The following is a 25,872-nucleotide window of genomic DNA, read 5'->3' as shown; positions in this document are numbered from 1 at the left end:
AGCCTTAAGGCCATCCGGAACAGGACTTCCGTTGCCTATGTAAGTGGAAGCAATAGCGTCCTTCAGCCAGCGAAAAATGGTAGTTTTGGAAGCCTTAGATCCCTTCTTCGGACCGTTCCATAAAACGAAAAGATGATCCGACGTATGAAAATCATTTGTTACTTCCAAATATCGTAATAGTATCCTTCGAACATCCAGTCGCCGTAAGTCGCGACCATAAGAAGAACGGGTATCCTCCTCAGAAAAGGAGGGTAACTCCACCGACTGGTTGACATGAAAAGACGAGACCACCTTCGGCAAAAAGGAGGGTACCGTCCTCAGCGATACTCCCAACTCCGTTATTCGTAGGAATGGTTCCCTGCATGACAATGCTTGTTTTTCGGAAACCCTACGTGCCGAACAAATAGCCAAGAGAAAAACCATCTTGAGAGTTAAATCCTTCAAGGTGGCCCGCTTGATAGGCTCAAACGGAGGGGCGCAGAGACCACGAAGAACCAAATTCAAGCTCCAGGATGGACAAAGTGCCCGTATCGGCGGACGTAAATGCTTGACTCCGTGCAAAAAATGAGTAACATCTGGATGCAGCGCAATGGTAGAACCTTCAATCTTACCACGCAAACAGCCCAATGCTGCTACCTGAACCCGAAGAGAATTATAGGCCAGACCCTTTTTCAAACCCTCCTGTAAAAACACTAGAATATGCACTATAGTGGACCGTTGTGGGGACACATTCAACACACTGCACCATGATTCAAAAACCTTCCATACCCTGACATAGGCAAGGGAAGTGGAGGTCTTGCAAGCCCTGAGAAGAGTGGAAAATCACGGCTTCCAGATAACCTTTCCTTCTGAGTTGTCTCCTCTCATCAGCCAAGCCGCTAGACAAAAGCGATCCACCTGATCGAAAGATATGGAGCCTTGAAGTAGAAGGGACGATATGTGGCTCAGACGCAATGGACCGTCGACTGCTAGGGTGACTAGATCCGCAAACCACGGTCTTCTTGGCCACTCCGGAGCCACTAGAATAACCAGTCCCTGGTGGGATTCTATGCGCCTCAGAACTTTCCCCACCAGTGGCCACGGAGGGAAGACAAAGGAGAATGTTTGGAGGCCACGGAAGCACCAGAGCATCTACCCCTTCCGACCCGTGCTCTCTCCTTCGACTGAAGAAACGAGCCACTTAGGCGTTGCTCCGAGTCGCCATTAAATCCAGGCGCGAGGTTCCCCAGTGGCGAATAATGAGTCTCATCGCCTCGGGTGACAGCTCCCACTCTCCGGGATCTAGTCACTGTCGGCTGAGAAAATCCGCCTGAACATTGTCCACACCTGTGATATGGGAGGCCGCGAGACGGCTCAGGTGACATTCCGCCCAGGCCATCAAAGATCTGCTTCGGACGCCACCGGATGACTTTTTGTACCCCTCTTGTCGGTTTAAGTATGCCACCTTCGTCGCACTGTCGGAAAGAATTTGCACTGCCCTGTGGTGGACTAAGGGGAGAAAGTGCCGTAGGGCCAGGTGTACCGCCCTGCTCTCCAACCGATTGATCAACCATTTGGCTTGTTGTGGGGACCACCACCCATGCTGACTTGGATTGACAGACCGCTCCCCAACCTGTCAGACTGGCATCGGTCGTAACAATGACCCAAGGTGGAGGTTCCAGGTCCACCCCCTGAAGAAGATGACCCGGTACCAACCACCAACTGAGACTGGACCGGGCTGGCTCCATCAAGGGCAATGACAGGGAATAGTCCTCCGACTTGGGGTCCCAGCAGGAAAGCAGTGCCCTCTGTAACGGTCGCATATGAGCAAAAGCCCATGGAACCAATTCCAGGGTAGATGCCATATGTCCAAGCACTTGCAAATAATCCCATGCCATGGGCAAAGGAAGGGCCAGGAGGCTCTGAATTTGAGACATTAAATTGACCATGCGCTGACGGGGAAGGAACACCTTGCCAGCCACCATGTCGAACCGGGCTCCTAGAAATTCCAACTCCTGAGATGGTACCAGATGGCTCTTGGCAAAATTTACTATCCATCCCAAGGACTGCAGGCGGTCCAACACCGACTGTACTGCTATCTTGCAAAGTGCTTCCGACTTCGCTCAGATGAGCCAATCGTCCAGATAAGGGTGGACTAAAATTCCCCGTCATCGGAGGGAAGCTGCAACTACCACCATCAACCTTGGTAAACACTCTGGGGGCAGTCGCCAAACCGAAAGGCAGGGCGCAGAACTGGTAATGCTTCCCCATGATCATGAACCGAAGAAACCTATGATGGCGTGCTTGAATTCCAATGTGTAGATAAGCCTCCGTTAGATCCAAAGAGGCCAAATACTCGCCCTTGTGGATGGCCTCAATGACCGACCTCAGTGTCTCCATCTGAAACCGCGGCACGCGCAAAGCCCGGTTGATCTGCTTGAGGTCCAGAATCGGTCTGAATGTGCCTTCCTTTTTGGGGACTATGAAGTAGATAGAGTAACAACCGGTCCTGCTCTCAGTTGACGGGACTGGAACCACGGCGACCAATGCCTGTAACCGAGACAGTGTCTGAGCAATCACCTTTTGCTTGCCCGGAGGACCGCAAGGGGACACTAAAAACAGATCGCAAAGCAGCTGAGCAAAATCTAAAGCGTAACCGTGACTTATAATATCGAGCACCCACTGGTCCAACGTTATCTTGACCCATTCCTGCCAAAAGTGGGACAACCGCCCCCCGATCAGTGGGATGAAGGAATGGGTCAGCGCTCCTTCATTGTGAATGGCTTATTGAGGGTAAAGGCATGGGGGGGCCCCCGAACGTTGAGGCCTCCTGCCTCGAAAGGAATGTGACCACGTCTGAGACCGGGATGGCGATTGTCTCTGTGCGAAGGATGAACCCCTCCCCGCACGGAAAAGGCGTTGACCCTGAAAACGGCCTCTGGACGCTCCGAAGGAGCAAAACTGCCTGGGCTTGTCCTCAGGGAGCTTATACACCTTGTTGTCCCCCAAATCCTTAATGAGTTGCTCCAGTTCGTCCCCAAATAGCAATTTTCCCTTAAAGGAAAAGCAACCCAACCGAGATTTGGAAGAGGCATCCGCCGACCAGTGTCGTAGCCACAAGAGCCGCGCCTTGCTGAAACCGCTGATGACATGGAGCGTGCAGAAGTCCGTAGAAGGCATCCGCTGTGTAGGCGACCGCGAACTCCATGCGGTTAGCCTGCTCTGCCTCCTCAGGGGGAAGCTCCTGGGCTTTAAGCAATTGTTGAACCCATCGGAGAGTGGCCCTCTGCATAAGGCTGCTACAGACCGCGGCCCGGACGCCGAGCGCAGAGACTTCAAAATGCGCTTCAGTAAGATCTCCAATTTCCTATCCTGAAGATCCTTCAGCGCCATTCCGCCAGTCACTGGAATAGTGGTATGCTTAATAACAGCCGTGACCGCAGAGTCTACCTTGGGAACCTTAAGGAGATTTAAAGAGTCGCTTGGTAGAGGGTACGATTTTTCCATAGCCCTACTGACCCCTTAATGATGCCTCGGGGAAATCCCATTCCCTGGAGACAATCTGAAAAAGTTTATGGTGAAATGGAAAAGTTTGTGGGGGATCCTTAAGCCCCGCTAAGACAGCATCCCCGGGAGAGGAATCCATCTCGGGATGCAAAGCCGGAATCTCCAATTCCTGCAAAATATGCGGAATTAAGGGATCCAATTCATCCTTGCTGTACAGCCTAAGGATTTGAGGATCATCCCCCTCCACTGGGACATGGGTGTCTACATTCCCTCCCATATCCTGAGCGCAAGTGTCCGCAGCCTTGGGAATACCCAGATCCGGATCCATAGCAGGGCAAGGAAGGCGAGCCCCCGCCTTCCCCTGGTCCGGTGCGGGCTTAAAAAGCTTAGGAGGGGGAGGGGGGACTCCTCCCAGTCTGCCTCAGCCTCTAAGTAGGCCTTATGAATTAAAAGAACAAATCTGGAGGAAAATGGCTGCGGCCTCTTTAATGCCCCCTCCCCGCAGGTCGAGAAAGGGGGGGGGGTCCAAAATTGCTGAGAAATCTTGATCGCGTTGGCGCTGGGGACTTAATGCAGGCAGGGAGGTAGGAGAGAAATCCTCCTCTGACGCTACATCAGCGTCCATGCTCGGCACGGTCGGCACGGCCAAAATGGCCACCGCCCCCTCGTTGAGGGGGGTGGGGCAGGCCTCTGCCCCCGAGCCGCCGAGCTTCTTCGCGGCCGCGAAAGAGAAAGGCCGCGGGCTGTCCCCGGCCGCCAGGAGGGTCCCTCGCCCCCGGGAATACACCGGGAACAGAGACCCTCCCGGGAAAACCGGATTCCCGACTCTCCGCAGGCCATACAGGCTGAGGCGAGCAGCATGGGAGCCGTATCAAAAGCGCACGAAAATTCAGAACCGACGTGCTGGGTGAAGGGTCCACCCCCTCCGGAGCCCTGGGGCCTATTCGCGGCAGGCCGGGGCTGGAAAAACAAGACTACACTTTTGACCCGTCTCCGATAGGCTGTGAGTCTCCTTCGATGCTTGTTGGGTTTTTTTTGTTTTTTGTTTTTTTTAAAAAAACAAGCTGCCTGAAATATACTAATAGCCCTTATGTCATGGCAAAGCGCAAGCCCCCTTCAGAGAAAATCTGATCTCTGGTATGAAAACAAGGGGGGGGGGGGAGTGTGACCGGCCCACCGGTAAATACTCCCCCCCCCGGCCACTCAGGTAACCTATGCTCCGGGAACTTGGCTTCAGGGCACTGCCCTACCTTGCCTGCCACAATGTAGCACCAGAAAGGAAAGAAAACTAAAAGTAGTCTCAAGTGAAGTAGAAACTCCTAAGGTGCTGTCTGCTTAAGGGATAATAAATTGATCTAGTCAGAGCAGTTGGAGCAAACCTGTGCTACCAATGACAAATCTGAGAAGGATCAGGACCGCAGGTTATGCCTCTCAATCTGCTGGAGTCAGAGAAATACTGAGGGATCGCAGGTGGCACACCAGTATATCTAGGGGGTGTTTTTCAGCTTTTCTCTGACTCCATCTGCTGGAAGGGAGGCATAACCCAGCAGCCTGGACTGATCCTGGTACGTACAGGGAACTCCCACATATGCTTAGTAGTAAAATTTCATTCAACAAGAAAGAAGGGACCGATCAGCGCCATAGCATAAATGTCATCCACAGGTCATGGCTGATTCAGCCCTGTTAACTGGCAGAGAATCTGCTGGTTGTGAGCTAGAAAAGACAAACTCATCTGATGCTGGATGCTTCAGTGCCTTCTTCCATCACTAGATCTCGCCCTGTAACCCACAATCACCTGCCCTCTCTCCTAGATCACTTGAGTCAAGCTGTCTATTACTCCAGCCTTACTGATTTTAAATGTGAATGTAAAAGATAAGGGAAGGATTTGTGGACAATCATATGTCATTCCCCCCCCCCCCCCCCCAAACAAAGCCTGTGAATTGAAATGTGATCAATAATGGGAGACAAATATGCTACCAACAAACTTACACCTGTATCATAATGGTAAGGAACATTCTACTGCCCTGCCTACCTTCTTTGCTAACATGGCCTTAACTTAAATATACAGTGTGATGAGGTGCAGGCTGTTTCAGGGGAGGAAAACCCGGTCCGGATCCCCACAGGGAGAGCCCGGAGCAAAGCTAGATGGCAGTAAGTGCCTGGGAGTCGGGCACAGACTACATTTCCCAGGTTCTTTGAGCCTCAGCTGAACCAATGGGAGAGAATGAGGTTTGATTGTCCAGCTGAGCAGGGCACCCAGACAAGGGACACACCTGTTCCCATGATTACAGAGGAGGAAGTTATGGGAGATACGTTAAGCTCAAAAGAAGAGCTCAGCAACTCAGAGGGGGAGGAGGACCCCATGGAAGTAGAGGTCCCGGCAGGAGAAGCTGATAACAGTGACATGGAGACTGAGTAAATGAGGATTACTCTAAATTTTGGTTATTTTCTTTAACCTGTGTGCAGGTGGGCTTTGTGTTGTTTAAGATCTGGGAGGACTATAGGCCTGCAGCACAACTGAGGGGACGGTTTGGCTGGCTGGAAAAGCCAGGTATCTGTCTTACTTCCCAACGAACTGAGGGGTTCGGGACTGCGTAAGGATTTGCACCTGGGACTTATAACGAGATAATGTTTTGGGACAAAAGTGTTTTTCTTGCCTTGCCAGAGAGCCAGAATTGAAGGGACTGGCTGTGGGGACATTGAAAGCCCTGACTTGAGGGGTGCAAGGGCACCCGAATCCACACAGGAGATGCAGGACTAGGATTATGCGGTGGAGGTCTGCAGAAACCACCAGACAGAAGGTGGATCTGCTGGGCAACAAAAGCCCAGCAAAGTCCTGTGACCAGAGGTATGCTACAACGGCTACAACTTAGCCTGGTGACTTAGTGACACCACTGTGCACTGCCCTGCACAAGAGCTCTGATGCAGCCTTAGGATGATTGTTGCTGTGACCGGACTAGGAATAGTGGGAAGATGTGTCTATTAAAATAGGGAAAACTTCCTGGGTAGCTGCAAATGGTTCTGGCTGAACTGGAAGATAAAGGAGACAGGAAAATTGTACTACACTAAATCAGTATCAGCACAGGCTGCTCTCATAAAAGCAGACATAGAAAGTGTGCATGTACACACAGCCTCACCTTAAAAAATTAAAAAAAACAAACAGCAAATCAGGGGTTGCCACACATTGTTTCCTTATAAATCTGTACTCCACCCTAAAAACACTGATCTCAGAAAAAGTAAAGCAATATTTCTGTGAGGGAGTGGGCTGAAGCAGACACTCCCTGCTGTGCTTTTCTGGATAATCTTCTGTACAGGCAATCAGGTTGTACAGCTTCAGTTGACAGCACGAGGAGCATAGTTCCCAATACATACCAGCACTGCTAGCTTGCTTCTCTCACAGACTCCTGGTAAGTAGGGGTAAGGCAGCACCCCCTCTCCTTTCAGACAGGAACACAGCCATTGATAGATGCTCGGAGGTTCTTCAGTAAAACATGAGGGATGATGCATAACTCCTGTTTGAACTTAAAACCTAAAAATCAAAACAAAATCAGGTTTTAGTGTTAATTATTTTAACAGGCAAAGGATAAATGGGACCTTGCTCTTTTGATTTGTTCTTTTTATTCCTTAGAAACTCATAGCAAGTCCATAGCATTTCACACACACAGGTCCAGGCTTATGAATACTTGACCACAAATAAGGGTAATGTTATGTATGTTGCACACTCAACTACAAGCATGCTTCAATAAATTTGCCCACTGTTCTGTTTTAAAACTAGGTTTTAGGAAGAGACTACTAGCAGTGGTATCTGCATGTCTGCATGGAAAAGGGTGACTTTCTGAGATCTGCCTAGGGATGCCAAGTGTCCTGGGTTTGTTTTTTTTTGTTTTTGTTTTTATTTTACAGACTATACAAAATTTTGGGTGTCTAGAAATCAAAGGAAAAGCAAAATTGCTTACCTGTAACAAGTGTTCACCATGGACAGCAGAATAAATCAGCCATACAAGTGGATGATGTCACCATACAGTGCAGACATGGAATGTGCTCTCTCAGAGCTCAGAAAAGAAAATTGGTTCTTACCTGATCATTTTCATTCCTGCAGTATCATGGATCAGTCCAGACTCCTGGGTTTTGCCCCCACCCCTAGCAGATGGAGAAAAAAGTTTATCAACAAAACTCTGCCTTATATAGGACTGTGCCACCTACAGTCTGGTAGTATTACTTAATGTTAAAGCAGAATAGATCCAAAACAACCCAAACTAACTATGTACAGTAACCTAACAACCTGAAACCAGCTCATGAACCCCCATGAGTACAGAACCTGTGCTAGTCGGAAAAAAACTCAAGACAAGAAAGAAAACACAGTGCGGACTCTCCATTACCTTCAAGTGTCAAATGGGCGGGACTCTGGACTGATCCGTGGTACTACAGGAACGAAAATTATCAGGTAAGAACCAATTTTCTTTTCCCTGTACGTACCCAGATCAGTCCAGACTCCTGGGATGTACAGAGCTTTACTTACTTAGGATAGGATCTGGAGAGGCCCGCTCTGAGCACACCTTCTCCAAAACCAACTGTCCCGGAATCCCGGACATCCAGGCGATAATGCCTGGCAAAAGTATGTAATGACTTCCAAGTAGCCGCTCTACAAATTTCCACAGGTGAAATCAGTTGACATTGCATCCAGGAGGCAGCTTATGCACGAGTCGAATGAGCCCGAAGACCCTCTGGCAAAGACCAACCGCTCAAAAGATAGGCTGAATTTATGGCCTCCTTTAGCCACCGAGCAATGGTAGTCTTAGATGCCATGTTGCCCCTTTCTTGGCCCACTTCAGAGCACAAAGAGGTGATCCGAAACTCGGAAACCATTGGTAATCTCCAGGTAGTGTATCAAAGCCCTACGAACATCCAACTTCTATAAATCCTTAGACAAGGGATCCCCCCTATCCAAGTCGGAAAAGGAAGGCAGCTCCACCGACTGATTGAGATGAAAGGAGGACACCATCTTGGGAAGAAAGGAAGGCACTGTATGCAGAGAAACACCAGAATCCAAAATTCTCAAAAAGGGCTCTCTACATGACAAGGCTTGAATCTCTGACAGCCGGCACGCAGAGTCAATCGCTACCAGGAACACCACTTTCCAAGTGAGGTCCTTCAAGTTTGCTCTACAGAGATGTTCAAAAGGAGCCGCACACAAAGCTTTAAGAACTAAATTTAGATTCCAAGATGGACATGGCTGCCTCACAGGAGGACGCAAATGCTTTGCCCCTCTCAGAAAACGAGCGACATCAAGATGTGCTGCTAAACTCGCTCCTTGAATATTACCTCGTAAAGAGCAGAGGTCGGCCACCTGTACCCGCAAAGAACTACACGACAAGCCCTTTGCCAGACCAGCCTGAAGGAAACCCAAAATGACTGGTATCTCCGCCCGAGTAGGTAAGATACCCCGGTCAAGACACCAGGTCTCAAAGACCTTCCACACTCATACATAAGATAAAGACGTAGAAGTCTTCTGTGAGCGCAATAACGTAGTCACAACGGCATCCGAGTACCCTCTGGACTTCAGACGCTTCCTCTCAAAAGCCATGTCGCTAGACAAAAGCGCTCAACCTGGTCTAAACAAACGGTACCCTGATGAAGCAGATTCGGCCAGTCTTGAAACTGTAAGGGGCCGTCTATTATCAGATTGATCAGATCTGCAAACCAAGGGCGTCTCGGCCACTCTGGAGCTATCAGAATCACCTCCAACAGATGTAATTCTATGAGCGCGAAGGATCTGGCCTATGAGAGGAAACACATACAGAAGAACATTGGTTGGCCAGGGAAGTACCAGAGCATCCACTCCCTCCGCTCCTGTGTCCCACCGACGAGCGAAGAAGCGAGGAGCCTTGGAATTCTTGAACATAGCCATCAGATCCATACTTGGCGTGCCCCACTGAGTGCAGAGAATCTGAAAGGCTTCCTCCGAGAGCTCCCATTCTCCGGGATCTAGGGAATGTCGACTGAGAAAATCCACGTGGAAGTTTTCCACTCCGGCTATGTGAGATGCCGCTATGCTGACTAAGTTCTGTTCCGCCCACGAGATCAACAGACGAGCATCTGACACCACAGATTGACTCCGGGTTCCACCCTGGCAATTGATGTAAGCCACTGTGGTCGCATTGTCGGAGAGAACTCTGACTGACTTTCTGCGGAGAATCGGAAGAAACGCCTCTAGTGCCAAGCGCACCACCCTGGTCTCCAAGCGATTGATGGGACCATTGATCTTTCTCTTGGGACCATAGCCCCTGAACCGACTCTCTCAGGCACACGCTCCCCAACCGTGCAGGCTGGCATCTGTAGTGACCACAGTCCAGTCGGGAACCACTAAAGGAACCCCCTGCTTCAAATTGTCCACAAGCAGCCACCAATCCAGGCTGCCCCATCAGCGGTAAAGGAAGATAAAATTGCTCCGAAAACGGGCTCCATCGGAAAGCAATGCGGATTGCAAAGGCCGCATATGCGCAAATGCCCATGGGACTAATTCCAAAGTTGAAGTCATGGAACCTAGGACTTGCAAGTAATCCCATACCGTCGGAATTTGCTTGGCCAACAAGGCTCGCACCTGACTTTGAAGCTTGAGCATCCGTTCCTCCGTGAGGACACCCGACCCTGACGAGTGTCGAACAGAGCTCCCAAAACTCCGACAGACGGTAGGAGACGACTCTTGGACATGTGACTATCCAGCCGAGGGCTTGCAATAACTGAAGTATTCGGTATATCTCCTCCTGGCAAAGCACCTCCGACTTCGCCCAAATTAACCAAACGTCCAGGTACATGTGCACTAAAATCCCCTCCTTCCGGAGCTGCGCTGCCACAACCACCATAATCTTGGTAAAAGTTCGAGGTGCTGTGGCCAGACCGAACGGGAGGGCTTGAAATTGGTAGTGCTGTCTTAAAACAGAGAACGTCAGAAACCTCTGATGATCGGCCCAAATCCCTATGTGCAAATACGCTTCCATTAGAGCCAGAGACGCAAGGAATTCCCCTTGCCGAACCGACGCAATGAGGGACCTTAACTTTTCCATTTGGAATTCGAAGACACCTGTTGACCAGCTTGAGGTCGAGGATGGGCCGAAAGGTCACTTCTTTCTTTGGCACCACAAAATAAATGGAATAACGACCCCTTCGAAGCTCCGACTGAGGAACTGGAACCACAGCGCCGAAGTCAGGCAGGCGCTGCAGGGTGTCCTTCACCGCGTGACACTTGGTTACATGATCGCATGGAGAGACAAGAAAATGCTGATGGGGCCGGCGTACAAAATCTAATGCGTAACCATGTTTTATCACTGAAAGAACCCACTGATCAGACATGATCTTGACCCACTCCTCGTAAAACAGAGACAATCTGCCTCCCACCACAGGAACCAAGGAATGAGCCGGCCACACATCATTGTGAAGGCTTTCCGCCCGAAGTTGTCAGACCGGAGCCAGGTCTACCAAAACGCTGCCCCGAAAGGACAGAGTACATCTGCTGCCTGGTGGTGTTGTGACGAAAGGAAAAAAAACTGATCCCCGAGAAGTCCTAGACATCTGGCCTCCATGAAAACGAGACCTGGAAGTGAAGGAACCTCTCGACTTCAGTCTATCCTCCGGTAAGCAATGCACCTTATTCTCGCCCAAGGACTGAATTAGGTCTTCCAGCTCCTTCACAAAGAATAGCTTTCCTTTAAACGGTAAGGAACCCAGCTGAGATTTAGAAGACACATCCACCGCCCAGTTGCATAACCACAGCAGATGCCTTGCGGATACAGCAGACACCATGGCTCTGGCCGACGTGCGAAGCAAATCGTAGAAGGCATCAGCACTATAGGCTATCACCGCCTCTAACCGCCCTGCTTGGAGAGATTCCTCTTGAGATAGCAATTTGTTAGCCAAAAGCTGTTGTTTCCAACGCAGGTCCACCCTCAATGAAAAATTACTACACATCGCCGCACGGATTCCCAGTGCAGAAACCTCAAAAATCTTCTTAAGTTGAACCTCCAACTTGCAATCCTGTAGATCCTTAAGGGCCGTTCCCACAGTGACCAGAATGGTGGTCTTTGTGACCGCAGCCACCGCTGCATCCACCTTAGGTGCTCTTAAAGTTCCAATGCCTCTTCAGGCAGCAGATAGAGTTATCCATGGCCTTAGCCACTTTTAAAGCCCAAGTCCGGAGTGTCCCATTCCTTGAAAAGTAAATCCATAGCCGAGAAATGAAATGGGAAAGAGGACAGAGGACCCCGTAGGCCCAATACCACAGGATCCGTAACTCCCAACCAGGATGCTTCTTGAGGGAGTGGAATGCCCAACTCCCCCAAAATCGCTGGAATGAGTGGACACCACTCTGAAATGGCTTTGTCTCCCCCTCCACACCCCTCAGGGGCTGGGCAGGGAACTCCCAGTCATCCTAATCCATGGAGGTATCTGGATCCGCCAGTGGTGTTCTCAAGTTGAGAGGCCTCTGGCCTGGTGGAGGGCCTGGGTCCTGTACAGTCTTGGCCCGCTTCGGGGCCCCAGGTTGGGGTTCCAGACCAAGGGGTCTCTTTTTGGTCGCCTTCTGGGTCCTTAAAGGCCTTATGCATCAAAAGAAACAAAATCTGAAAGAAAAGGATGAGTCCAAGGATACACTATCCTCATCCCCTGTAGGGACGTCCCCAGCATCCTAGCTGTCGGGACCTGCGGGCCTGTCCCCCTCAGGGACCCTCTGCTGCAGCGAGAGGCTCGGCGGGAGATGCTCCCCTGCCTGTGCTGCCGATGCTGCTGACAGAAATGTGCCCAAAATGGCGCCTGCCTCCGGAGGCCGCGGACCCTAGAGGATCCAAAATGGCGGCCATTACCACGTTTTGCGGGAACAGGCCCAAAATCGACGGGGGCAGCTCCCTGAATGCTCCTGTCATGGGACTGCACCCTCACCATGACCCTCTGTGGGGTTGTGGAAGCTCCCTCTCACCCCAGAAGGCAATTCGAGCAGAGTTCATCCTGCGCTATGCGCACTCGCGCAACGCCACAGGCCGACACGCGGTCCCAATGCGGACATGAGGGAGAACAAAAAAACAATTAACCCCCCCCCCCCAACATGCGGGCGAAATGGCGTGAAACACACACACACAACCCGCGATCAGAAGGGAAGGGAGAGCAGAGCCGCAAAGAAAAAACTGGCAGTCAGATTTTTTTGTTTAAACAAATACTTGCCGCTAGTCCTCCTGGTCCTGGCCCTTCTGAGGAGAGTGAGCCAGGCTCCCGAGTATCACCCCCCAGTAGTGGATGAGCTGGAAAGAACAAAGGGCTTCCACCCCACTACCTCTACTGCTGCGTACAACCAGGGAGGATGGTCCCCTCAGGACCTCACATCCCCCTGGGAGGTGGGAGACTCCGACCTGCAGGCAGTCCACTGCGGTCCAGTCTATTTGCTATTTCCTTTTTTTTTTTTTTTAAATTAACTAACCCTGTCACAAAAGCCCAAACTTATCTTAGGCCCTAACACAGACTGTAGGTTTTGTACCCCCTTCCATCTGCTGGAGACAGAAGAATACTGCCAGACTGTAGGTGACACCATCCTATATAAGGCGGAGTTTTGTTGATAAACTTCTGTCTCCATCTGCTAGGGGGGGGCGCAAAACCCAGGAGTCTGGACTGATCCGGGTACGTACAGGGAAAAGCTTTTGGAGCTTGTACTACCTGACAGGGAGGACAGTGGGACTGTGTGACTGATTTGTTCTGCTGTCCACGGAGAACACCTGTTACAGATAAGTAATTTTACTTTTCATGGACAAGTAGGAAAAAAATTAAGTCACACAAGGGGGGATTCCCAAGCTGAGGGATGCATTGAAATAATTTATTTTTTTGCTTTGTAAGTAGGAATTGCAACCATGTTGAAGAGATAATGTCTCTTAGCTCGGTTTAACCACCAACTGCAATATGACTTTCCACAAATAAACAATTCAAACAACAAACATCTTAACAGGGAGGGTGGGAAAAAAAAAACCTGCACTGCACATCCAGAACTGCTACCTCCCACAACAGCACAAAAAAATGCACCAAAAAACCAACCTATTCTCTATTCCAGTGATGGCGAACTCCAGTCCTCAAATGCCAAACAAGCCAGCTTTTCAGGATATCCACAATGAATATGCATAAGATAGATTTGCATATAATGGAGGCAGTGCTGCATGAGGCTACTGCAGACCGCCGCCCGAACACACAGCACGGATACCTCAAAGGTGTGCTTGAGGAGAACCTCAAGCCCGCCTATCCTGCAAATCTTTAAGAGCAGTTGCCCCTGTTACGGGAATGGTCGTCCGCTTAGTGACCGCAGGAAACAGACGCGTCCACCTTGGGAATCCTGAGGATGTCCAAGGACTCATCGAGCAAGGGATAGAGTTTTTCCATCGCCCTTCCCACTCACAGGGTCGCCTCAGGAGATTCCCACTCACGAGTTACTAACTGCATGAGCATCAGGTGAAAGGGAAAGGTTTTGGGAGGGGCCCGTAGCCCTGAGAGCACCGGATTCCCCTTAACAGGCTCCGCGCTGGGTAGTGGTGCATCAACGTCCAGCTCAGCCAGAACATGGGGAATCAAAGGATCCAACTCCTCCCGCCGAAATATGCGGAAACCCCGGGGATCGTCCCCCTCTACTGGGGAGAACTCATCAACATCCCATCTATATTTTGGAGGAGCGGATCCAGGAAAAACCCCGAAGGACCAGGGTCCGGAGTCACATCTGGGACCGAAGGGTTATTTAGGGCCATGGCACGTTTTGCGACCTTTGCAGGAGGAGGTTTCGCATCCTTCTGATGCGCCGCCAAAAAGGCTTGATGGATTAATAAAATAAACTTTGATGAAAAGATGCCTGGCCCTTTAAGGGCGCCGGAGGAGGGGGCGGGTCTCGGATCGCGCGGTCGGACCGGACTTAAGCTGGGAGGAGAATGAGGAGACTCCCCTCCCCAGCAGGCAGGCAGGGAACGTACAAAATGGCCGCCATTCCCGCACCCGCTGGAGCTGCGCGTGATCGGGAGCGCCGGCCCAAGTCCAGCGGCAAAATCGCCCCGAAACCAGCCCTGATCAGTCCAGACCGCTGGGTTGTGTCTCCCTTCCAGCAGAGGGAGTCAGAGAAAAAAAAACTAAAAAGGCACCCCTCTTAACCTGGTGTGCCACCTGCGATCCCTCAGTATATATGATATTAAAGCAGAATAACCAATAAAGGAGAACAAATCCCCAAACATAACAACCAGTGGCTACAACAATAAGCGCCGTAAAAGAAACAAACCGTACCACCGCATAACATATCAATCAAGAAGATTCCTTCCCATGCCTGTAAAGAACTCTGCCAAGGTAAGAGAAGGACGAAAACATACAGAAAAAACGGACTTTCCAAAAAACCCAAGGGCAGGCGTCTGGACTGATCCTTGGTACTACAGGAACGAAAATTAGCAGGTAAGAACCAATTTTCCTTTCCCTGTACGTACCAGGATCAGTCCAGACCACTGGGATGTACCAAAGCTGCCCTAATTGGGGTGGGATCTGGAGAGTCCAGCACGAAGAACACTGCTGCCAAAACAGTCGACCTCTGGATCCTGGACGTCCACACGATAATGTTTCGCAAAAGTATGCAAGGATTTCCAAGGGGCTGCTCTACAAATCTCCTGCAGCGAGACGACTGGCTCTCCGCCCAAGAGGCCGCTTGAGACCTGGTAGAGTGCCTTCTGGTATGGCCCGCCCAGCGCAAAGATAAGTGGAGGAAATGGCCTCCTTCAACCACCTAGCAACCGTAGCTTTGGATGCCTTGTGTCCCCATCTAGGACCAGTCAATAAGACAAACAAATGATCCGATAATCAAAAAGCAGTGGTCACCTCTAGATAGCGAAGGAGAACCGGCGCACATCCAACTTATGCAGATCCTTATCCGTTGCAGAAGTCAGATCCAAATTCGTGAAGGCCGGTAACTCTACCGTCTGATTGACATGAAAAGCCGATACCACCTTGGGAAGAAGGAGAACGGTCCGCAGCGAAACTCCGGAATCTGAAATACGAAGATACGGATCCCGACACGACAAAGCTTGAAGCTCTGAAATTTGGCGTGTGGAGGTAATGGCTACCAAAATAACAGTGTTGAGTGTCAAATCCTTCAATGTAGCCCGCAGGAGGGGCTCAAAAGGAAGTCCACATAAGCCCTTGAGAAACATTTAAGCTCCAGGCAGGACAAATTTGTTGTACCGGGGGCGCAAATGCTTGGCCCCTTTCAAAAAACGGGACACATCTAAAAGCTGCCAGCGAGCAGGTCGCAGGCAACCCAGTGCCGCGACCTGCACCTGGAGAGAACTGCAAGCTAGACTTTTCTTCAGTCCCTCCTGGAGGAAGGATAGGATGTGTTCCACCGAAGCCAGAGCGGGGGGACGTTGAAACCTTGGCACCAAGAGTCGAAAACTCTCCAAATATGAATATAGGCTAACGACGTGGACGATTTCCGTGCTTGCAAGAGGTAGAAATAACCGAATCCAAATATCCCCTTCTTCCTCAATTGCCTCCTCTCATAAGCTAGACAAAAGCGATCCGCTCGATCTAAAAATACTGGACCTTGTCGAAGAAGATTCGGAAGGTAGGTGAGACGCACTGGACCGTCGATCACCAACGAGATCAGATCCGCAAACCACGGCCTTCAGGGCCACTCTGGGGCTATCAGAATGACAGAACCCACGTGGTTCTCTATCCGACGCACGATCTTGCCCACTAGTAGCCAAGGTGGAAACACATACAGTAGTACGCCGCGAGGTCACGGAAGAACAAGAGTATCCACTCCTTCCGTCCCGTGGTCTCTCGACGACGTGAAAAAACCGGGGCACCTATGCATTTGTCCGAGTTGCCATCAGGTCGAGGTGTGGAACCCCAACGATGAGTGATCAGCTGCAAAGCTGCGTCGGACAATTCCCACTCGCCGGAATCTAGATGCTGGCGGCTGAGAAAGTCTGCCTGCACATTGTCCACCCGGCTATGTGCAAGGCCGCCAACCGGACTAGATGTCGCTCTGCCCACGTCATGAGCCTTTCGGCCCAGGCCACCGACTGGCTCCTGGTTCCCCCTTGGCAGTTGATGTAGGCTACTGTTCACGTTGTCTGTCAAGACTCGCACCGCACACTGGCTACCAGAGGGAGAAAAACACGCAACGCCAAGCGTACCACCCTGGTTTCCAATCGATTGATTGACCACGTCCTGATAACTTGTCCAACGACCCTGAGTGGATTGTGACTGGCAAACTGCTCCCCAACCAGTGAGGCTGGCATCCATCGTGACTATTACCCACTGCGGCTCCTCCAGGTCCATCCCCTGTAACAAGTGGGCCGGAATCACCCACCAATGAGACTGGACCTGGCTGGTTCCATCAGTGGCAAAGGCAGGCGAAACTCCTCCGATTTCGGATCCCACCGAGAAAGCAATGCGCGTTGTAATGGTCTCATATGCACCCAGCCCAGGGAACCATCTCCAGAGTAGACGCCATGGAACCAAGTACCTGCAAATAATCCCATACTATGGGCAGGGGTAAGGACATGAGCCGATGGATCTGCGCCACTAACTTGAGCTTCCTCTCCCAAGTAAGGAAGACCTTGCCTACCGAGGTATCGAAGGTTGCTCCCAGGAAGTTGACCAACTGGCTCTTGGCAAAGTTGACCACCCAACCGAGGGACTGGAGCTGGAGTAGAACCTTGCTCACTGCTTCCTGACAGAGGCTCCGATTTGGGCCCAGATGAGCCAATCGTCCAGGTATGGGTGAACCAAGATCCCCTCCCGCCGGAAGGCCGCTGCTACGACTACCATTACACCTTGGTGAAGACCCGAGGCGCTGTCGCTAAGCCGAACGGAAGAGCTTGGAACTGATAATGCTCCCCCAGGACCATGAACCGGAGAAACTGCTGATGGCGCTCGCATATCCATCTAACATTCAAGAAAAACCTTAAAACTTGGCTCTTCTTCCATCTAACATTCAAGAAAAACCTTAAAACTTGGCTCTTCCGGCAAGCCTTCCCGGAATTGCAGGATCACTTCGACACAGGACAAAGAACAAAATAGCGCAATATAAAGTCCACCGCTAACTTAATACCCTCAGGAACATCAGGACCTTATTGCTTGTTTTAAAGTAACTCTACACATTCTCTGTTCAATACTATGTTTACTGTTTAATGTTTAATGTAACGACCTTATTGATTGTTAAATGTAACGCTACACGTTCTCCGTTCAATACTATGTTTATTGTTTAATGTAACGCCCCCCGGCGACAGTTGTGTTAAATGGAAACCGACTTGATTTGATATATATATATCAAGAAAGTCGGTATATAAAAACCCTAAATAAATAAATAAATAAATAAATAAATAAATATCCCGATGTGAAGATATGCCTCGGTCAGGTCCAAAGAGGCCAAATATTCTCCTGAGTGGATGGCCGCAATGACCGACCGTAGAGTCTCCATGCGAAATCGGGAACCAGAAGTGCTCGGTTGACTGCCTTGAGATCTAATACTGGCCAAAAGGACCCCCTCCTTCTTCGGGACTACGAAATAGATGGAGTACCTGCCGGCCCTGCGCTCCTCTGGAGGGACCGGAACAATAGCCCCCAGGGATTTCAAGCGATTCAGGGTTTGCCCGACTACCTCTTGCTTGGCCAGAGAGCCGGCGGGAGAAATCAGAAAAAGATCCCTTAACAGGCGGGCAAAATCCAACTCGTAACGGGGCGATGGCGTGGGCGATGATATGAAGACCCACTGGTCCGATGTGATCCTGACCCACTCCTCGAGAAACAGGGAGAGACGACCTCCCTCCACTGGAACCGGGGAGAGGGTTGGAACACCTTCATTGGGACTGCTTACCTCCGGTGGCCCCTTGAGAGCCTCCCTCCCAAAATGACCTCCGACCACGAAAGGAAGTAGGCCAAGGCTGAGCCCTCTGAGTCTGTTGTCGGATGGGAAAAGCGGGCGGCCACGACTACAAAAATCTGCGCTGTCCTCGGAAATGGTAACGCACTGCCCCAAAGGGCCTGGAAGACTTAGACTTGTCTTCTGGCAATTTATACACCTTATTCTCCCCAAGAGACTTAATAAGGGCGTCAAGTTCCTCCCCAAACAACAATTTTCCCTTAAAAGGAAGATTGCCCAACTGAGTTTTGGAAGAAACGTCCGCAGACCAGTTCTGGAGCCAGAGAAGCGGTCTAGCCGAAACTGTAGTGGCCATGTTGCGTGAAGATGCCCGCAACAGATCATATAATGCATCCACTGTGTAAGCTACCGTCGACTCCATCCTATTTGCCTGATCCGATTCCTCTGGCGGCAACACCTGTGACGTGAGCATTTGCTGGACCCACCCGAGGGTTGCTCGCTGCATGAGGCTACTGCAGACCGCCGCTCTAACAGAGCGCTGACACCTAAAAATGCGCTTGAGGAGGACTTCTAGCCGCCTATCCTGTATGTCATTAAGAGCTGTCGCTCCCGTAACAGGAATGGTGGACTCAGACTGGGAGGAGAAATTGGATCGCCGTTCCGCGCCTCAAGGCAAAATGGGCCCAAAATCACCCCTGGACGAGCACTCCCCCCCCGGGGAGGCAGCGGGCGCAAACCCCTTCCCGCAAGAGGCACAACCCAGCCTCCCCATATGCTGAGCACGATGGCCCTCGTGGCATCCTGGGGGGGGGGGGGGCGGGGTTTCCAAACAGCGCAGTAGGAAAGAAAAAAGAAGAACTTAAAATACCCTGTTGACTCGCGGCCTTCCGGAGCTCTGGGAACGCTGCAGCACCCAAGGAAACTCGTCTCGGGGCGCCGAGGGGAGGGACCAGCCCACCAGTTAATCCCCTCCAGAGATAGACGGCCCTCTGGGAACAATGCTTTTAGAGCTGCCAGCCCCTGCCTTACCTCTACCGCTGCTGAGTGAAAAGCCTGGGAAAATAAAAGCGCACTGAGCTTTTTTTTTTTTTTTTTTTTATACAACCAACTTGCTGTAGCCAAAGGTTTTAACTAAATCATCCAGAGCCTTAGAACTCTGTAAAAAAAAAAAAAAAAAAATAGATGTAACTAAATTTAAAGAAATTGAAAAATCAGGACCACAGGTTCTGTCAACCTCCTCTGCTGAGAGTCAGAGAAAATACTGAAGGATCGCAGGTGGCACACCAGGTTAAGAGGGGGTGCCTTTTCAGTTTTTTCTCTGACTCCATCTGCTGGAAGGGAGTCACAACCCAGCGGTCTGGACTGATCCTGGTACGTACAGGGAACTATCATCTACAAGAGTAGTAATGTTCCCTAAATAATTAGTAGATAAGAAATGCCAAGAAGGTCAAGACCAAGGTCCATCAAGCTCAACATCTTGTCTCCAACGGTGTCCAGTTTCAGTTGCAAGTACCCTGCAGATACCTTAAAAGTAGATCTATTCCCTGTTTACTCCCAGAAAAAGCAATAGCTTTTTTACAGGAACTTGTCCAAACCTCTTTTAAACCCTGCTTTGCTAGTCACCTTGACCATGTCATTTGGCAGCAGATTCCACAGCTGATTTCCATTCAGCGCAGAAAATACTTCTAAGATTTGTTTTAAGCCTGCTAGTTGTTTAATGGAGCATCCCCTTGTTTTAGTAGTATTTGAAAAGGTAAGTAACCACTCTACAAGCTATTCCACCACACTCATGATTTTATAAAGTTTTGACATGTCCACACTTAGTTGTCTTTTCCTAGCTAACAAGCCTTAACCTGTGTAGCTTCTCATTATAGGGGAGCCTTTCCATTCCCTTTATCATTTGTGTTACCTTCCTCTGCACCTTTTCTAGTTCTGCTGTCTTTTTTGAGATGAGGTGACCAGAACGCGCACAATATTCACATGAATCGATAGAGAGGCAATATGATATATTCCCTTTCATTTTCCAATTCTTTTGGATCATTCCTAATATTCTGCTTGCTCTTTTAATCACCACCACACATTAAATGGAGGATTTCAATGCATTCTCCACAAGAACTCCAAAGTCCTTTTCCAAAATGGTGATTCCCAATATAGAACCCAGCATTACAAGCCTATATATGGGATTATTTTTCCCCTATGTCTATCACGTTGCACTTTTCCTCATTAAATTTCTTCTGTCATTTAGATGCCTATCTCCTAGTCTCATAAGCTTCTTCCTCAATTCCTCGCAATCCATTGCTGTCAAATAATTTTGTGTCATCATGTCATTACCTTTTCCAGATCATTTATGAACACTTTAAACAGCACAGGTCACAGTACTGATACCTGTGGTACTCCATTAAATTACCTTTCTCCATCTGAAAAACTAATCATTTAGTCTTATCTTTGTTTCCTGTCTTTTAACAGCTTCTAGTCCACAATAGGACAATGACCCATATGATGACTTTTTAATTTGCTGAGTCATTTAATGACTTCTGAAAATCCAAATATACTATATCATGCAGCTCACATTCACAAACATTTATTTACACCTTCAAAAAAATCTAAAAGATTAGTAAGACTTCCCTTTCCTAAAACCATGTTGACTCTTCCCCATTAAGCCACATCTATCTATATGGCCACCGATTATTTTTTTTTTTAAGAATAGCTTCTGCTATTTTACCTATGCCGACGTTAGGGTCACAGGGTCTATAATTTCCATGATCACCTCGGCACCCTTTGTTTTATGTTGATTTTTTTGTTTTGTTTTTTTAATCGGTGTCACACTGGCCACCTTCAATCTTTAGATATTGTGACTATTTTAGAATTACTGCTGGGCAGGCTAGATAGGCCTTTTTGGTCTTTATTCACCATCATTTATTATGCTATCATGAAAACTGTCGATTGTACGTTATAAAGGCGTGTACATTAGGCCCTCCTTAAAAGTCCAGGACCAGATATTTAGAATCCTGGTTGCAGGGCATTTCCCCTGTGAAGAGAGGATAAAAACCAGGGCCCAGAGGGAAAGGGAAGCCCCAGATGTGAGGAGAAGCAATAGGAACTTTGCTAAAACTACTTATCTGAAGGATACTGCATTATTGCTTGCAGCACTTCTGAGGCAAACAGGCTCTTGTTTGTTTGATCTTCTTCTGTAAATAATAAAAGTCTGAGAATAGCTGAGTCCAGTTTAGTCTGTCCTCCAGCAGCCAAAGATCACTCACTTTGGGGTACATTTTATAAAAAAGTACGCCAGATTTTATAAGAAACACGTGTAGCTGGCGTATCTTATAAAATCTGGGGTCGGCGCGCGCAAGGGGGTGCACATTTGTGCACCTTGCACGCGCCGAGCCCTGAGCGCTGCCCGTTCCCTCCGAGGACGCTCCGAAATCGGAACGGCCTCGGAGGGAACTTTCCTTCCGCCTCCCCCCACCTTCCCCTCCCTCCCCCTACCTAACCCACCCCCCAGCCCTATCTACACCCCCCTACCTTTATTCCCAAAGTTACGCCGGCTCAAGGCAGGCGTAACTCGCGCGGCCCAGCTGCTGGCGCACCAGGTCCGGTGGGGCTGGTCCGGAGGCCGCGGCCACGCCCCCGGGCCAGAACCACGCCCGCGACACGCCCCCCCCCCCAGGAAAGCCCCGGGACTTGCGCGCGCCGCCGAGTCTATGCAAAATAGGCTCAGCACGCGCAGGGGGGGTTTGGGTAGGTTTTCAGGGGTTACGCGCGTAACCCTTTGAAAATCTACCCCATTATGTTTCATATTGAAACTGGGATATTCCTGCTCTAAGCATGTGCACCAAACCAAACTAAGCAACAAAGAAAGGAAGAAGAATTACATTTAATCAGCTTCTGTTCTAAAACAGCAGCACAGAGTAATGAACTGTGTTAACATTTTCTTGGGACAGAGGTACAGCTGCAGTTGCAAGGTAAAATACAGCAGGCCTAGGGGTAGCCCAGGCTGGATAAGGGGGGGGGGGGGGGAGGAGTCAGAGTGAGTCAGACAGGCTAGGATTTTTTTCCAATTTTACTTTTGGATAAAGCAAGAAAAACCTCTGTAGTGACAAGGTTTATTAACTAACATGGAACAATTAGTACAGACATTCGTTGAAGGGCAACAGCAATTAGACAGAGTGGTTCAAGTCCTACATGAACAGTTTAACCAGCTAGCACAAGCAGTGCAAGCCACCACAACCAGGACAACTTATTGCCTCCGGTGTTTAAAATGAAGTCAGGAGAAGACCTGGATGTCTTCTTAGAGGACTTTGAGAAATCCGGCTGCATGGTAGGCTGGCCAGAAACCACTTAGACCACTTAGCAAATTAATCTGCTTACAGGCAGAAGCCAAGCGGCTTTCCAGGCTGTCAACCCAAATGGGAGAGTCAGCTATTTGGAGCTTCAACTTGGTCACACAGCCAGTATCAGAGGTTAACGTTAATACTGGTAAGGTAGAATCTCCTAAGTAGGAGAAATGGAGTCCTTGAGGTGTCTGTACAATCAAGTAGCAAGGATACAGATATTTTCTCCTTTTGCTCACTGTGTGCAGAGAATAGGCATAAGAAGGAGTTGTGCCCTTATGGTAAAGAAGGGAACAAAGAACCTTTGGTGGAAAATAATGAAGATAAGCAGAACAAGTCCCACAGGCATGGAGGGAAACAGCACATTGTCAAAGATTGCCTCTGGCTGGAATAAGGAAAATGGAAATGCAAACAGGTGCATAGTCTAGCAAAGCTTCAGAGCTATAATTTTGTGGATATTTCTCATTAGGAAATTCAGGACTTTGTAGTTCCATTTAAGCTGGATGAGATCCCTACCCAAGCCCTGATGGATTTAGGGTGGAGGAAGATTTGTCAATAAGAAACTAGACCAGGAAAGATATGTTGATTTCAAGGTGGCCGCAACACTCGCTTCCATATATGGTGGCTAGCAACTATACCCAATCAGTCAGGTCTTATGGACGACTTCTGCAGGGCAAGCCTAAATAGAAGTGGGAATACTTCCCAATCTTCCATTCCCCGTGGTTCTGCGACACGACTATCCCCAGTTTGAAACTCTATGGGGCCAGCTTTTAGCCAGTCAGGCTAGCCCAGATTGTACCGAGACATCTCCTCTAGATACCATGCCACAGAATGCTGCAGATTTAAACTGCACGAAAGCAAACATAGTAGATCACAGAGTCAGCACCACAGAAGGGAATCAGAGAGCTCTCAGGATTTAAAGACTGGCCAGGACTTTACTGTTTCAGTTGTGCATAGTGACATGTATCAGAGACAGCCGTGGGTAGTACTAGAACACCTGATTACCAAAAAAGCTTGGGGAGATTAACCCTGGAAAGCTTAAGCAAGCTCCACTTGAAAGTAGCTCTGGAGTTGGGTCGGAAGCATGATCAGGGGGTTGGAGGGGAAGGTACACTCGAGCCTAGGGAACCCCACACCGAGCCTACACTCTGCAAGGAGAATAAATGATCAGTCCCAATTCAGATAGTGGCAGACACTCGACTGACAAAGTCAGGAGGTAAATAAAGACGTATACAATAGACCCTCCTTAAAAGTCCAGGACCAGATATTTAGCCTGGTCCACCTTAAGACAGGTACAAGGAAATCTTGGTTGCAGGGTGTTTCTTCTGGGGAGAGGGATAAGACACCAGGACCCAGGGGGAAAGGGAAGTCCCAGACATGAGAAGGAGGCGGCAGGAGCTTTGCTAAATCTACTTATCTGAAGGCTACTGCATTTCTGTTTACAGCACTGCTGAAGCTAGCAGGCTTTTGCTTGATTTTTGCCTGTAAATAATAAAAGTCTAACCTGAATCCAGTCTAGTCTGTCATTTAGCAGCCAAAAATCACTCATGCTGGAGAGTGGCTAATGTAATGCCAATCTTTAAGAAGTCTCCAGGGTAATCTGGGTAACTGTTGAATGGTGAGCATGACATCTGTGCCATAAAACTTTGTAGAAATTATCTAAAGAATAAAAAATATTGAAGTTGTAGTTAGACATGTTTAATCCCATCCTGGGTGTGGACTGCTTCCCGATGGGGCCATAAAAGTATTTGGTTTAATCTTTGGGGTTGGAAACTTATCAGGCTAGCTTGAACATAGTCTCAAGTGGCGGGGAGGGGGGGGGGAAGGGGGGGAATTACTCCCAAGGCCCTGAGTGCTAAAGGTGACTCTTGATGTCCTTATTCTTGTCCCTCAGAGACAATTACCAAGGCTACCTGGGCCAATCGGAAGCTACCAAGATCACCTAATGAGATCACTTTAAGATTTGTGGATCCTTGTGTCAGACTGAGGTTGGTACAACCTACAGGGAAGATAGTGTAGGTCCTTACTGCCAACTAGCGGGGCAGACAGTGCAGAGACTGAGCTGGAGCTTTTGCTTTACCAGCCCTTTTCCCCTCATATTGAGCCTTTGGGTTCTAGGGGCCAGCAGGTAGGTGGCAGTCTCTGAAGTGTATGCTGAAGAGTGGTTCCAATGTCAGGCTGCGGTTGAAGCAGGTGGCAAGCAAGGATCGTTAGTGGTCAGGCTGAAGTTGAGGTAAGCAGCAAGTAAGGATGGTCAGGTCACAGACTATGGTCGGTTCTGAGAATCGGTCAGAGCAGGCAGTCTGAGAGATGAAGGCGGCTGGACGAGGCTGAAGACAAGGAGCAGCAACTCGCACTCTAGATAGAGTTAACCCATTACCAAGGCAAAGTGTGAGAGGGAAGCCCTGTATAGGGCAGAGGACCAGACATCATCAGTAGGCACCACTGGAGTTTTCCCACCATGGACCCTTTAAGAAGGGCTGAATCCGAAGTGCAGCAGCATCTGGCCACAAACATTCTTGTCAGTAGTATCCTGCAACGTGGCCTGTCAGAGGTGTTGGGTGAGTGCACTGGCTCACGAGATGACCCCATGAGCCAGTAAACATAACACACTCAAAAATGGACTATCTTCTCTAACATTCTGCTCACTAGGGGGGAAAGAGGAAAGCCCCTGAAGTGGCCAATCCTGAATCCAAGAGAAAGGGAGCTGTCAGAAATGAATGGATAGTAGGCAGATGGGGAGAACCGGAAACTTGATGACATCAGGCAAAAACACCAAGGTGAGGAAGGATTCTGACTTAATCCTTCCTCATCTTAGTTTTTTGCTACTGTCATCAAGTTTCCGGTTCTCCCCATCTGTCCACTATCCAGGAGAACGTCTTTCTGATAGCTCCCATTATCTTGATCCAGAGTATTTTGGCTTAAGAAATTTGCTTGTCCATTCCTATGTGTGCCACAGAGAGCAACCTTCTCATGTTTTTCTGTTCATTTTTAACAGGTCTACCTCTCCTGCCACTATAATCCTGAGAATGGAGCGACCACTGAACAGAAGACAACTGGGGGTCATGAGAGCCCTAGCCCATGGAACCAAAAGCCAAGGTGGCCATCATCAAATTGAGAATCTGAAGGTAGTCCCAAGCTCTTGGGGCTCTCTCAGTGCAGCAAACCTCT

The 25,872-nt window shown here is 49.4% G+C and overlaps 1 protein-coding gene across 1 annotated transcript in view; it reads right to left on the bottom strand.

Annotated features, from left to right (window-relative positions):
• The window catches only part of ANAPC1 (anaphase promoting complex subunit 1), a 540,434-nt gene that overhangs the window by 482,122 nt on the left and 32,440 nt on the right, over positions 1-25,872 (bottom strand). The window contains exon 5 of the mRNA XM_029596802.1: positions 6,859-7,007. Within this exon, the coding sequence (XP_029452662.1) occupies positions 6,859-7,007 (149 nt within the window). The remainder of the gene's footprint in view (positions 1-6,858; positions 7,008-25,872) is intronic.

This window comes from Rhinatrema bivittatum, chromosome 3 (assembly GCF_901001135.1).
Source record: "Rhinatrema bivittatum chromosome 3, aRhiBiv1.1, whole genome shotgun sequence".
NCBI lineage: Eukaryota > Metazoa > Chordata > Amphibia > Gymnophiona > Rhinatrematidae > Rhinatrema > Rhinatrema bivittatum.
This window is presented reverse-complemented; position numbering and strand designations above follow the sequence as displayed.